This window comes from Paramormyrops kingsleyae, chromosome 6 (genome assembly GCF_048594095.1).
Source record: "Paramormyrops kingsleyae isolate MSU_618 chromosome 6, PKINGS_0.4, whole genome shotgun sequence".
In the NCBI taxonomy this organism is placed as follows: domain Eukaryota; kingdom Metazoa; phylum Chordata; class Actinopteri; order Osteoglossiformes; family Mormyridae; genus Paramormyrops; species Paramormyrops kingsleyae.
This window is the reverse complement of record NC_132802.1, coordinates 11,236,818-11,251,565: the sequence shown is the minus strand read 5'-3', so window position 1 is coordinate 11,251,565 and position 14,748 is coordinate 11,236,818. Positions and strand designations below refer to the sequence as shown.

Sequence of the window (14,748 nt, the reverse complement as noted above, 5' to 3'; positions counted from 1 at the left end):
CCCCCCCCCCAGGCCTCTCCACGCAGCCTTATTTCTGCTGTAGGACACTGAAGGACGCTGCCGATTCAATCCAACTCTTGTATATTCCCTGGAAACCAATCAGGGGGAGCTGAGAATAATGATTCCCATCTACTTCCATGATTCATTTTATTTTGTTCCATATTTTTGCTCTCTTTTGAGTCATGGAGAAAGACTTTAAGATGGGTTCCAGCATAAAATCAATGTTCCATTAAAATTTAATGATCAGCAATAGCTTAATAGCATTCGAACAGATGCCCCAGCAATAGTGTGCTGTGTGTTTCACTGACTCTTATGCAATAATATATTGCTGCGCGTGCGTGCGTGTCTGTGCGTGTGTGTCTGTGCGTGTGTGTGACGCTTTTGCTACTGTCATGCATCACATTGGATTCTGTCTCAGGCATGTCGACTGTGCTGCGGCAATAAACAAAAACAGTTCACAACCGGCATCTCCATATGATACCAGATGGATTATGTGAGTATTTCTCTGTTACCTGTGAGCTGGGAAACTGACCACTCACTGTCCCAAAGTCTTATACGCCCTTAAACACAGCTCAGATGTAATCGCATGCAGACTGTGACAGCAACAGACAGAAACTGTAGAGAGCAATGATTCAAAACGCCTTCTATAACAAAAACCTCTTTCATCTTCTGCATGTCAAACATCAGTAACTTGGTGTTCAGAATATTTTCTTCCTTTAAAATTAAATAAAAGTACACCAATGTACATATAGCTGATCAGCCTCAGTTTTTCCAGTGTATAGTACAAAAGTTTGTCAGAATAACGACACATGGTTTGCTTGTGCTATTGTATTTTATTACCATTATTATCATCATCATCATCATTAAATGTAGCAGAAAACAGAAATCAAAACACCCTCCTGCAATCATGGCTTAAGTTTTGTCACCCTTGGCGGAAATAGAGAGAGAGATAGAGAGGATGCGACAAAGGAGGAACTGAGAGTCTATAGTTTTGGGAAACCGTATGGAAGGACACAAGCAGTCCGCCATATGCTGAAGGCTTTTGTTATGGAAATCGTACTTTTTTGGCACTTTTCATCGTTGCGCAGACGAGCTGGGCACATATACAAAGGAAAGCAGACTTTAAAAAAATAGGAGGGGAGGGGGAGAAAAGGAACAGAAGCAGAGTTCCCAGAATGCACAGAGTCACGCGACTGATGTGACCTGTTGACGGTATCGGCGGCCCGCGGGCGCTTTTTAAGCATGAGAACACGTGTCCCTGATTTGCATTGTCACCCAGACTGCAACTGGTACCTGTATATTTATTTGAATCGCAAAAATAATAATTATAATAATTTTTAAAAAAGAAACGACAAAACAAGGGAAAAGAAATTTTACATGCATCGTCATATTATTGCTGTTGTGTATATACATATATGTACAAGGCAGATTTAAAGAGGAACAACGTTTCCTGTAGAATCATCTCTGAGGCACCTGATATCAGCACTCAGAACCTAAACACGCAACAGGTTTTGATCGGTTCTTGTTTAAAAAAATCTCATTTTATCCTCCATTTCTGCTGTTGAAGTGTTTTTGCCCGTCCGCTATAAAAACAATCCTTTTTGTAAAATACAGGCCTCTTATGTATTGCTTTTTTAAAAGAAGATGCACGTATACATTTACATCCTCCTTAATAAAAATGAGAGACTGAAGCAAGTCTGGACATTTTTCGAAGTATATTGATATCAGTACGTTTAACACATTTTGGTTTTGTACATCTGGGAAGCACAGCTCAAGTATCTGTCCGTTTTTAAACAGTAGTTTAGGTTTCTCTGAATTATTTAACGGGTGCGTTTTAAAGGATGTGTTTCACTGTGATCCACGTTTTAAAAAGCACACTGTCCAAGCTCTCATATCGATTCGGATTAACTAATCCGCTCTGAAATTCGATTCGTTTTACAAAACCAGATTTTTTTCCTAACCGAGCACCTGGCTACGACGGATCACTAGCCGACAATGAAAGTAGAGTTAAACGGAGGAGGTCATAGATTCGTGGTGATGGGGAGGAATGGGGCGGCGGCTCATAAGCATTCCCGGCGGATTTGGGAAGCCATTAGCGGGATTGTGTCATCTATTAGAATATGCAACGAGCTGACGGTGCATTTGCCCGCCGCCACTCGACCTTCTCTTGGAGGTCGCCGGCTCACTCAATTACTCTCCGTCCGCGGTTAGTCCTCCAGAAACGCCGACACCTTCCCCGCCTCCTCCTGTCACTGCATGCCTGCTTCGCGGTGCGTCCACGTCATCCGGCCGTGCATTGAAATCATGTTGCCCAATATTCGCCTACGTCTAAGGATTTTCGCGTGTAATCTAAAAGGATCATTACTCAAGGGCATTCATTCCAGCTGCCGTATCATCAGTATGAAATACAAGAAGGTTTTGTTCATTTTAGGTGAAATTAAACACAACCACACATAGGCCTAACTGCTTTATAAATTCTGACCACTGGTCAGCAAACCGTAGAAATGTAATTATTTTGTGTGATTGAAATGTTTGGTTGAATATGTAATATTGAAACAGCATTAAATTAACGAATTATTTAAGAATGACAGTTATTTAACGTATAATTGCTACACGGCTGCAATTTATCCTCCCTTTCGATGAATGAATGAATCAGTCCATCACATAAGCAGTTATAGTCACATTTTGTCAATATTTTCGTAGACAGGCAAGTTAAATTTTCAGTAAACAATCCAGATAAACGTTTCCATCGGATAGGTCTAGCTAGAAGCTTGTTTTTTCATTAATTTCCTTCATTTTCAGCCTCTTCTTCACTAAGCTGATCGACTGCAGTCTTCCCGCCACCAGCAGCCCGGATTAGCGGGCTCAGCACCGCTTGTTCTGTGTTAAAATGTAGGTACCTTAAGCAGAAATACCCGAGCTCACGGCTGAAGTGGCTCTAGTGGAAAGTGTGTTATCGAGTCGACAATCTACATCCCCCGACTGAATAATTAATTCCCTGAGTTGCCCAAAGGATTCGTTTAATTTTTAAACTTGTTTTCTGACTGCGAGAGTGCAAGCAGCTACATCGTGTAATTGTTTTTCTCAGCAATCTGTGATGTGGTAGCCTGTGCATCGGGACGAAGCTACATTTTCAATTTAATTGGCGAAAAATTCATATTATATCCTTGCATAATCCATTGAAACACCGACTATAACTATTGCCTGTCCGCGGACCACCTTTTCCGTTCGCCAAGCCCTTCGATCTATGCAGGTTCAAGTGATTTTACTACATTACTACGTTTTTCTTAAAGGCGATTCGGCATGTAAAGGAAGCACTTTAAGTTAACTGGCGATTATTCAATTTTTTGTGTTTTCATACAGATTTATAACTTGCATCCTATTGGATTACTTAATGAGAAACGAGAACCATTGCTATTTTCTGAAGTTTAACATTCATGCCTTCCTTTAAATAAAATTCATAATTCAAAATAAAATATGAAAATGGTATCAGGCCTGAATTTAGAACACCACAACAGACCCACGCAGTCATTACACAACCAGATACCACCCCGGTTATTGCACTTGTAATTATTGCGTAATTAGTAAAGCGTGAATGGAAAGGTTTGATTAGTCGTTTATTCTGAACGCTAACCAATCTGTTTGGGGGGAAACAACAGGATGGAGGATTCTTCTCTTATATTTTCGTTTTCATTTGCAATTTATTGCCCGCTAACGTCTGCAAAACAGGACAAGAGTGATTTTACAAATCAGTCCCCGCACCAATGAACTTATTGCCCATGAAACAAATACAATTTCGTCAATTTTCATCCGAGTACTATGACATTGTACATTGTTCCTCTTTAATACTAAAAGTCCTATGGACTCTCTACAGTTTGTCATGCATATAAACAATATTCTTTGAAGATCAGCAGCATCTTACAAGGTCATTTTGTTCAATGGCAATACATAATACACATATAAATATATAAACGGACAAATAAATAAATAATCGAATAAATAAACAAATAAATAGATAAATAAATAAATAAATAACATGCTACACAAATGATGTTATTCATAAAAGATGGCGAGCGCTTTCAGCTACTTAAACGTGACAAACCTATATAGAAGCATATGCTTTGTAACTGAGGGTCCACTCGAAAAGTAAACGATGAGGTAATGCAGGGGGTTGGGGAAAAGTGCCCCGATCGATGGGATCGGGACGCCGGCTCTGTGCTGAAGACCCGAGGGAACCACAGCATTAAAACACTTAAACAGGAAGATCTGAAGAGGTTTACACGACGGAAAGAGTCGCCAACTTGCTATTCAGCTGTTTCAACGGCGTTTTCTTGTTTTGCTTTGGCGCTTATAGATATTGCTTCAGTATATCGTTATGCAATTATTACTATGCAATATGCTTATTGGTTATTCGCAGCTCTTTAACATCGACAGAAGTGTTTCAAATGACTAGCGTTACATTTCTCTCTTACTAGCCGATTGTATGCACTCAAATTGCTTGGATTGTTGCTCCTGGGGACACAATGAACCTGGGAAAAAGCTATTTGACATTATTTGATTCTTACACGGATATCCAATTCTTCAAACCACACAGTCATTCTGAATAATCTAGAGTCGTATTTTAACCATGTCCAAGCGTCCACTTCCCGGGACGCTGATTTTGTTCAAAATTAAGACTTAAAATGAAATCCTTCGAAACCCGCAGTTACAAAGATTCAGATTTTTGACACGAAATCAGGGTATGATTGGCACAATAAATAAATAATACTCAGAAATGGCAATTATAAAGACAATAGAAAAAATAATACTCATTGAATTAAATATTTGTGTGACACAAAGTATTAGTCTTAGCGTTAAATGGCCTTTTCTTTCTTTTTTGCAAATACTGTCAGTCCGATATTCACATTTTCTAAAAAAGATTTTTTTGTTGGCTGTTGCAAAAGAATTCAATTCTTAGCAAAAAAAAAGCAGCATAAAAATACAAGAGGTCAATTTTTTTGTTCTAGAAAAGAAAAAAAAAACACTGGCTGTCCTTTACGTATATTTTTTTTCAATTTTCTCCACATTATTTGCTATAAAATATCAGGAATCTAAATATTATTAGTATTATTATTAATATTATAGTAATTGATAAAAATTCACATGCGAGGCCTCATAAATAATTACGTGTTTGCGTGTGTGTTTGTATGTGTGCACGTGTGTGCGCGTGCGCACGCGTTTTGTGCGCGTGTGTAGGTGTGTGTGGGTGTGTAGCAGTTGTTCCAAAAAAATCCAGCATCTTTTGTCATCTTTGTTCATATTCTTATTACTGTTTTTTTTTGTCAACTTAATCTCAGTGAAAATATTGCTTTCTAAAAAAGTAGAGAGGGGAAGAATAAAAGGCATGGAGGATAGAGAGAGAAGGAGAGGACAGAGAGGAGAGACAGGGATTTCGCTCGTTCCCCCGGCTAGTTCTCGGAGCCGGAGTCGTCTTCGTCCGCCGAGCCCTTGAAGCAGGCTGACTCGTAGTGCTTGTTCAGGTAGGACTTGAGCGCGAAGGTCTTATTGCAGCGCTTGCAGCGGTAGTGCTTGAAAGCAGAGTGCGTCTGCATGTGAGCACGGAGGTTGGAGCGGTCGGCGAAGGCCTTGCCGCAGTGGGCGCAGGCGAAAGGCTTTTCGCCTGTGTGGGATCGCATGTGGCCCTGCAACAGCCAGGGTCGACTGAAGGCCTTGCTGCACACGCCGCACTTGTGCTTCAGGTCGTGGGTGAGGATGTGCATGGCCAACGCCGGCATGGACACGTACACCTTGCTACAGGTGGGACACTTGCGTGCCATCTTGCTGTCAAGGCTGCGGTGGGTCTGCTTGTGCCGGCTCAGGTTGGATGAGGTGGCATACGTCTTGCCGCACTCGTTGCACGTGTGCCGTGCCGTCCCGCTGCTCGCACCTGTATCCCGGGCCTCGCTGGTGCTCCCTAGGCTTCGCCCACCTCCCCCGCGGGCCTCGCCGTCTCCCTTCCTCCGCGAGCGTCCGTCTGAGATGAAGAAGGCGTCCATGGTGTAGCCCTCAGTTAGGGCCTCGGCCTCCCCGCTCAGGAAGCCGCTGCCTGTCATGCCCGACTGCGGGCTGTCCGGATGCTCCATGTCGTGGTCGCAGTACTCCTCCCCCCCACCACCGCCGCTCACCTGAGTGTAGATGGGCTCTGAGACAGCTGAGGCCAGCTTGAGCTCCATCTTCTTCTCGCTCTGGTACACAGCAGGTGTGATGTAGTCCTGGATGTAGCCTGGAATGTGGGGGAACAAAAAGAGTGGGAGTGAGCCAATGGAGATCTGTTCCGAATGCACCGCAAAGTGATGCATTTTTGTCTTAATCAAAGCCGGGATTCATTTATAACTCAGGCCTGGACTGGGTCGGTAAGGTGCCATGCTTCTCTGAAGCTGTTTTGAAGATTACCCATAATCCTCCTGTTTGTGTCTGTCTGTCATGCTCACGCACACCTCAGTGCTCTGCGACAGGTGTCTGCCTTCTCAGTTTGATTAGCGCCTGCATTTTAAAAATGCGAGAAAAACGGCGCAGGGTCATTCACATCGTCTGCTCCAGTCGCACGGGAGACGCGTGGGACGAAAATGGGTGAAGGAGGGTGCTGTCTTAATTAAGAGAGATCCATCACCCCCCCCCCCATACTTTGGATTGATTTGTCCGACAGCCCCTGATTAGATTTTCACAGGAAAATATGCGAGCAGTGGCTGGAACCTGTTACGCCCACACAGCAGAGCACCGTCTGCCCCGTCGATACACGTGCAGCCATCCGGGTACCCTACATGTTAAACGGCACAGACATCAGAGCCTCAGACTGCATTACACTCATTTTGATATGTCTCTCTTCTCCTCAGACATTGTAAAAAAAAAAAAAAAAACCATCAATGCAGAAAACAGATCAGGGATCCCTAGGAGTAGTTTCTGGGCAGGGCGGCCCCCCGTGAGTAGTGATAATGATTAGACAGCACTTAAGGGAACCGGTCGAAGCCTTTTTACATCACGGCCCCCGGATGAAGACGCGTCAGATTTCCAGAAGATTTCCAAAACGTCGTGGTCAGAGGCCTTCTTAGAATATTGTGGAGCAATTAATGGTGGGGTTGGGGGGGGAGCTTGAGGCTCACTAAATAGCAGACATAGGATTTGCGTGAGAGTTGTTAGTGCACAAAGCCCAACAGATACATAACACCGGTAATACCTGCTGCGTCGAACAGGTAAATGTGCTTTCTGGTAAGACAAAGCTCAGCTGAACCACAATTTTGCAATTAGCTGAAAGTCTGTTAATTCAAAATTCCGACATTTCACTTTGGGGGGGGCGTCCAGGACTCCAGCGCCATAACGTGTCAACATACGCATTTTACGCCGATCACGTCAATGTCCTGACATCTAAAACTCCAAGCCCGTTCCTTGTACCCTGAATCGGGACAATCTCTTCTCAGCGTCTCCTGAATGTCACAGGGTGTTGAGATGCCGCAAGCCACAATTGTCCGGCTTTCCATGCATCAGCAGATGTGTGCCGTTGCTATTTATAGCCAATAACTGTCAGTCATGTTATGTAATACTAAAAAAAATAATCTACTTAGTATGAAACTGTGACATATCTGACCTGTTGCTATGGCTAGTGTAAGTTAGATGTTCCTGTCTAAGACAAACCTATATTAAGAATAGCCTTGCTGGAAAAATGTATGTATATATCTTTGTTGTTATGCCACTAGTATACAGAGGAAGATATATAGCATTTAAAACTGTATCTTTTTTTTTTGTTCACTGCTCACTGCAAACACCAAGTACTTGATAAAGAATTATGTCACCTGAAGTCTCAGTCATGTCTAAAATTTCCTGTGCTGATATGGTAATTAAAAATGGTGACTTTTATGAACTGCAGAACAAAATGCGGGGAAAATGCAGGCAATGTGGGTGCTGGGTACCATGGGGGGGGCAGTGTCTTGTGATTAAATTCGCGAGCGTCCATGAATTGTTTTTTTTTCTTTTGTCTGAGTCTGATTTTTCCCACCTTCTAGCCAGGGTGCAGGAACGACGTAAAGAGTCGTCAGCTAACTTGAGGATAAAATTACAGAGAGTGTCAGAGTCTGCCAAAAACAGCAAGTGCTCTCATCTGAAAAAAATATTAAGCAACCCCTAAGGAAATCACCGACATAATAGATTCACACTGGGCTGGATGAAAATATTCCCGTGTTTAAGCGTTATATGTTATCCACGTTTTGTCACCGTTGAAAAATATGAAAGAAAAATCTGCAAGGAATGTACAATTTGAAGATTCTCTACTGTAAGGGGCAGTTAAACTTTGAGAAACAGGCCCTGCTGACCGACGACTTATTTTAATTGAAATTTTGCACCTCTGAAGTCATTGACTGAAAAAGGGAATCTGCTCTCACAATGGAAGCAGAAATATTATTGACCAAAATTCTGAGGTGATACTTGATTATTTTATTGTGCTTCTGTCTACATGATGAATTTAAATCAATAAACTTTTTACCAAAACCTAACTCTTACTAAGGACTGGAACTCTAAAATTTCAGTTAATTGTTTGTTTATACATTTTTAGCTACTTGATTGCGTATTGACTGCTCCACACTCACGGTAAATACAGTTCCTGGCGGGATTTAATTTGTTTGTTAATTCTTTAAAGGATTAAGCCATGATGCAGCAGCTGAATTTCTATGAAAAAGTGAAAGAGCAGCTTGATGGGAGCATTTCAGCGGTGAGGACACTTTGAGAGTCCACTGTGCCGCTCGACACCCCCATTTGATTCCTGGTTGCGTCGTGTCTTGCATTGGCTCAAAAGGTCTTTGCTGAATCTGGTGAGAAATAAATCTGGCCACAGTTTCGCTTCGCGGAACATTCCGGCGGAGCCGCGGACGGTGTGACAGCAGAAACAGAGCCCTTTCGGGGGGCGCCGCACGCGGCAAGAGGCGGTAATTAAGTATCGATGGCTTTTTAATGAAATTCAAAGTTTTGCACCGATCAATAGGCCATGGGCCGTGAAATAGTGCTACTGTTTTCATGGACCATGGGGAAAGCAGTTTTTTTTTGGGGGGGGGGGGGGGGGAGCTTAGGGGGTGGGATGTCAGGGGAGGAATTTTGCATTTACGTGGGTGCCGCATGATGACACTGGGTGGTGGTGGGGGGGCAAAAAAGCAACATCGGAAGGGAAAGTGAAAAAGCTAAGCCTTAAAGATTCAGCATTGTTCTTTTGGGGGGGGGGGGGGGGTGGTATTGGGAGGGGCTTAAGCGTGATCCGCCTGCCAAGGCAAGCCTGCTGAAGAGGCTTAAAGAACTGGGTCATTAGACAAGCAATTAAAGTATTCCTAATGTACCCCTCCTTCCCCTCTGCAGCTTACAGACCAGCTCAGCTCAGTAGTAAAGCGCTAAAGGTGGTAACGTCAACCGCGAGTTCGCCATGGTGAGGGATCCGTGGGGCCGTGTCGCCTGTTGACTGTCTGCCTGCGGCGGGGTTCTGTCTATGACATCTGCGAGACTACGTGAGGCTCCGCCCCCCCACTGAGACTGGCTCTGTGACAGGCGAGCAGGATGCAAATAGATGCACTCGCTAAAAACCGCGCATTTTCTTAATAACTGCACCTAAAATTATATCGCTCAGATTGCGGGAATACAGACGATGACCTCTGCATATCTGCTGTTCTTTTATTTGCCTTCATAGCTGTTTTACGGAATGGAGCAAAACCATAGGAGAAAAGTGTTATTCCGGAAAACATGTACCGTGCATTGAAATAATATTTGCTAGTAAAAATAACTATTCGTAATGAAATAGGTGAATATTTTCAACCCAGAGTAACACATACTACTAGAGACCAAGGATATATATTTGAGATTACTGTTATTACGTTAAAAGTAGTAATATAATGTTTTTCTGGTTAAATATTTTTCTGCGTAATGGTATAAAATCTCCCTGCTGAATGAGATCTAGGCTCAGACGTTTGAAGGCCTACGTTGATGTAACAAGTGTCATTCACCGATCAGCAAGGTCAGACAAAGACTCTATTGTTACTCTCCACCTCGTCCCTCTCCCCCTGGTCCCCGGAGTCGCGGCTTGGTGACCTCGGCGCTTTTTTAAACCCAGCCCATCAATGTTAGAGGATCTAAACGCCCTTGTCTTGGAAGCAGTCCACGGCCTGCCCCCCCTCGTTATCCGGCGGGGGCGTGCGGACAATCGAGTGGTGCCAGAGAGAGAGAGAGAGAGAGAGAGAGTGAGAGAGAGAGAGATGTTTACACATGCCAGTAATGCTGAGGCAGTGGATTTCCTTCTTGGTTGGGTGATGGGGGGAGGGAATTAAGGGGGGGGGGGCATCAATATAATCAACAGGGCCACCGATTTTATCACCCACGGTTTGTTTACAAATAAGTTTTGCCCCTATGTTGTTTTGGTTTCCCCGAAAGACAGATCCATGCTTCCGGACGGCCGCCTATGGATGGTGATGCAGAGCGTGACGCGGGGGATGTAACGTTCTGGGACTCCAGGTTTTGTTTTTGTTGGGAAGGAGGGAACAATGGTGGCTAAAGGGGATCCCTGAAAAGCGAGACCCCAGCAGGAGGAAACTTTCCATCCCAGCTCCGCTAGTCACAGACACGTTGTCCAGGCTGTTCCTTTGTCTCCTTTTACAGAGGCGTTAAGAGTCATAGCCATCGGTCCGCAAAGACTTTTTCTTATCAAAATAACTCCAACTAATCAGGCTACTCGGGGCAAACATTCAAGAAAAAATATATATAACACAATAAATACTTCCAAATAATATAGACAATTTCTAGACAATATAAATACTGATACTCTGGTCCAGTGATGACACAATCACCCAATTCCACTATAGTTGTATTTCGCAAATGTAAAAGCGCATCGATAAAAAGCAGACCTGCGGAGAGATTTGTGGCTAATGTGATTGTATAACAGGTGGAGGGTCTCGCATTGAGCCGTGCGCTACGACGCTCCCTGTGTATCGCACACACATGCATGACAAAGGGACAGGGACATCTGGCATGCTTAGCCCTGGGACCCAACAGGCACAGAGCAGAGCTCAGGACCTGGGATTTGGGGGTCTAACCCGAAATGTTAGCTTCTGCATTTCAGGCGCTGTGGCTTTGTCCCCTTTATGGCCTGCTGACGTGTTCAGGCTGCTCAGGCTCTCAACATCCTTTGTGTTTTTCCTTTTTTGCATGAGAGGAGGCTGTGAAGGTTTTTTTCCCCTGGACCAGTGTGCAGCTATGTGGCGTTTCCTTGTGCTTACTGTAAAAGCTGGGGGTTGGGGGGGGAGTGGGGGGGGGGGTCATGTGACTGGCGCCGATGCTGCCGCGGCCGCTCTCTCCTCCCCGTCTCCTTCTGCCGTCCCCCCCCCCCCCACCCCGATCACACTGTACATCAACATTTCCTGTGGTGTGGGCTTGAATGACTGAAATTCTACCCCAAGTGTATTTCAAACACCCGGAAGGATGAGAAGATATGGTCGATGGTCAGGGTGGGGGGGGGGGGGGACTGAGGTGGTGGTTTGCGGGGGTGAGGGGGTAGGTTGGACTATGATGAAAACTCAAGGGCAGTAAGAGCTAAGGACAAACGCATCGCGCCTCAACGGCCCTCTGTCTCCAGGAATGCAAGCTCACACAAAGGCGCTAAAAAAATAAAAAGAAGCAAGAGGAACAGGCGGAATGGGGCGGCTCGGAGCGGCTCAGAGCGGCTCGGAGCGCGAATAGCGTGCGGGAGGTGGGCACGTCCGCAGCGGAGAGCCGCAGCCCGGCCACATGCTCAAGCTCATTGCTGTGCTGTGACCTGGATTGTTTGCGCATCATCGGAGACAAAAAACAAAAGTCTGCGAGCCTATTTTCTTTGGGGGGGGTGGGGGGGGTGCAGGAGGGATTATTTAGGATACCAATGCAGCGACATCCGGCTTTATGTAACATCTGTTTTTATTCTAGCCATAACCAGAAGGTCATTCTTTAATAATACTCATACATGAAACATATGACATGGCCAGCTGAACATCTATCTATCTATCTGTCTATCTATCTATCTATCTATCTATCTATCTATCTATCTATCTATCTGTTTCTCGATTTACATAACATATCTTAATATTTATATATGAAACAAAAGATATGTGTTATTTTCATGATTTTTAGTTTTCTTTTTGCACGCTGACCAGTTCTGATCTGAAAAGGAACCTCATGGCAGAGGGACAGTCCTGGAAACCCGGACGGACGCGAGAGGAGACCTGCCCACTCACCATTCTCACTGAGCCGGACGCCCAGGCTCGTCACAGAGTCCGTGATGGAGCGTGCGAAAGTGTACGAGTCGTCCAGATGGTGGTGGTAGGGGTTGGAGGCGGCCACGGCCGACGAGGAGAAATCGTCGAGCTTGATCTTCTTCACCAAAAACGAGCGCGGCATGTTTCAGCGGGTTGGTGAGGCAAGCCCAGGAAACGCACATGAAAGACGGAGAGCAGCGGAACCCGGATCGACGAAGTGAGACAGTGCGGCGGTAATCCGTATGCAACTTTAGGAAGAAAAAAAACACAGCCTCCCCCCCAAAAAAAAAACAGGAATAAAAAAGGCAACCACAAAAAAAATAAAAAAAGATGACCAGCAGCGTTACGTGGCTTGGCTCCCTGTCTTTGAACGGATCTTGTTCAGCACTGGATAGCTCCTGTGGTGTGGTAGGCGAGAGGGATGGGAAGGAGGAGAGAAAGAGAGAGACAGAGGGAGAGAGAGAGAGAGGGGGAGAGAGAGAGCGTCAGACTAGCTGAGATCAGCAATCACGCTCCCCTTTATATGGGCTATGGGCGCTGAGATCAGGTGGTGATTCGAAAGGGAGCCGCTTAGCTTTAATCCATCAAATGTCTTCAGGGAGACACATCAAATTACTACTGAACCGTCTGTGCATCCAAACAGACATAGGAGAGAGAATACGGCCAGACCCCCGCCCCCCCCCCCCCCCCCCCGCCCCGCACTCCCCCCAGGGCCCCTCCCCCTTTCATCCCACCTCTTTCTCCATTGCACTGAGCGAAAGAAAAGGCAGGCGGGCAGACAATGGATGCGAGTAGATGGAACCCCATTCAGTATCCTGTCCCCCATTGTTTTCCGATGAAGTAGCACAGTTTATGTTGCCTTGTAACCGCGGTGACACTTTCCGACAGAAGCATCGCTCACTCTCTCTGTCTGTGGTTTGGCAAGCCGCCCCCCCCCCCCCGCCCCAAACCCAACCCAAACCCGACTTATCTGTTACTGTAAAGACAGGCATGGGGTCAGCACAGTTTCTTTAGCGTGAGAGTCGTCTTCAGGCAGGCACGCCACCCCCAGGCTAGCTGGGCCCTCCAAATTAATCGTAAGCGACGGATATGAGCCGGACCAGTGTGGCTAAATGAATCTGATCGCTGTGATTAAGGCTAATTCGCTGTAAATGTTTTCATTTTCACAGTAACGCGCAGGTATCGGAACAAGCTGTTCCTCATATCGCCATACGGACTGAAGCACGTAACGTTATACAGTACAGGCCAGTTTGATTATTTAAACGTCAAAGCAAATACTGTTAAAATTTCAGCTGAATGTATTTCTAAGAAGCATTTTATTTTATCATACTTTGACCTGAATAATTTCTTCGAAGATGGGTGGAATTTCATTTGTATCTGCTTCAAAAAACAAAAACATGCTAAAAATAATGTATTTTATTCCAGTGTAATATCCACAGAGATATACCTCAGGAATGAATATGCACTCTGGAAGGTACAAACTTGAACGATCCTACAAATTGCTGTTTAATTAACCACTAATTAAATTATAGGAAGAATATTTTTCCATTCATGTGAATTTGAGCGTACATATTAAAAGTCTCACAACTGGCAATTTAATTTTTGCTTGTTTTAACTCCAAACTGTTCCCCGAGGCTATGTTATTGGAAAGCCAGGAATGAAAAGGCAGGGTGCAGATGTTTACGACTGACATGTGGCATTGTTAATCCCTACGGGTTAAGTGAACTGACACCATGCTTTTAAGTCAACAAAAGAATTTATGGCGCTGAATTGCTCAGCCGGGGCTACGCTATATAATTCAGAATTATACCAAATGTTGTTTGTTTGAAAACCACGTGTTGCCCCTGGCTCAGTCCCTGTGTAAACCTGTTGCAGAAAACATACAATAGCTGCATGAAACTGACAAGATGGGAACGTATTAGATTTCCGGGTCTCTTTGGCTGGATTAAGGACTCGTTTTGATCCTGATGCTGACCTTAGGTGCTGCTAATTATTGGACACTAATCTGAAAATACGTGGGGGAAAATACAGACACGCTTTGTACTAAAAACCCAAAAAACATAAAGCAGATCTTGCAGAGGAGAGCGTAAAACATGTGTGGATGTAACCATAAATCTATCCAGGATAACAATGGTGTGTTTCTTCACGGTGCTGATGCAGGTCTCTTTAGCTGTTTATAGCGGAGTCCCAGCAGCATGCAGTGTATCTGGGGCCTTTGTGCTGCGTTGCCTTTACCTGCTGGTCTAATTCTGATTGTAATGCTATGACATCAGGTCGTCTGTCATCTCTCAGGCACCTGTAGGTTCTGATTAAATGCAGCGGACAGGAGCAGCTCCGGGCGAATCCGCAGAAACTCGATGGGCTCGTGCCTCGGCCCAGTGGCACCAGTGAAGGCCCTTTTCTCAGTGTTTGAATTGAATGTGATGAATTTGATGTTTGATGAATTCAGTCCCCTACACAT

General features: G+C 44.8%; 1 protein-coding gene across 1 annotated transcript; it reads right to left on the bottom strand.

The window, feature by feature from the left end:
- Window positions 1-813: 813 nt before the first annotated feature.
- scrt2 (scratch family zinc finger 2) lies at window positions 814-12,885 on the bottom strand. Its single transcript, XM_023834874.2, has 2 exons — window positions 12,267-12,885; window positions 814-6,262 (listed from the first exon to the last, which is right to left on the bottom strand). Exons 1-2 carry the CDS (start codon window positions 12,427-12,429, stop codon window positions 5,448-5,450), a joined length of 978 nt encoding a protein of 325 aa, XP_023690642.1. The 5' UTR covers window positions 12,430-12,885; the 3' UTR covers window positions 814-5,447.
- Window positions 12,886-14,748: the final 1,863 nt, after the last annotated feature.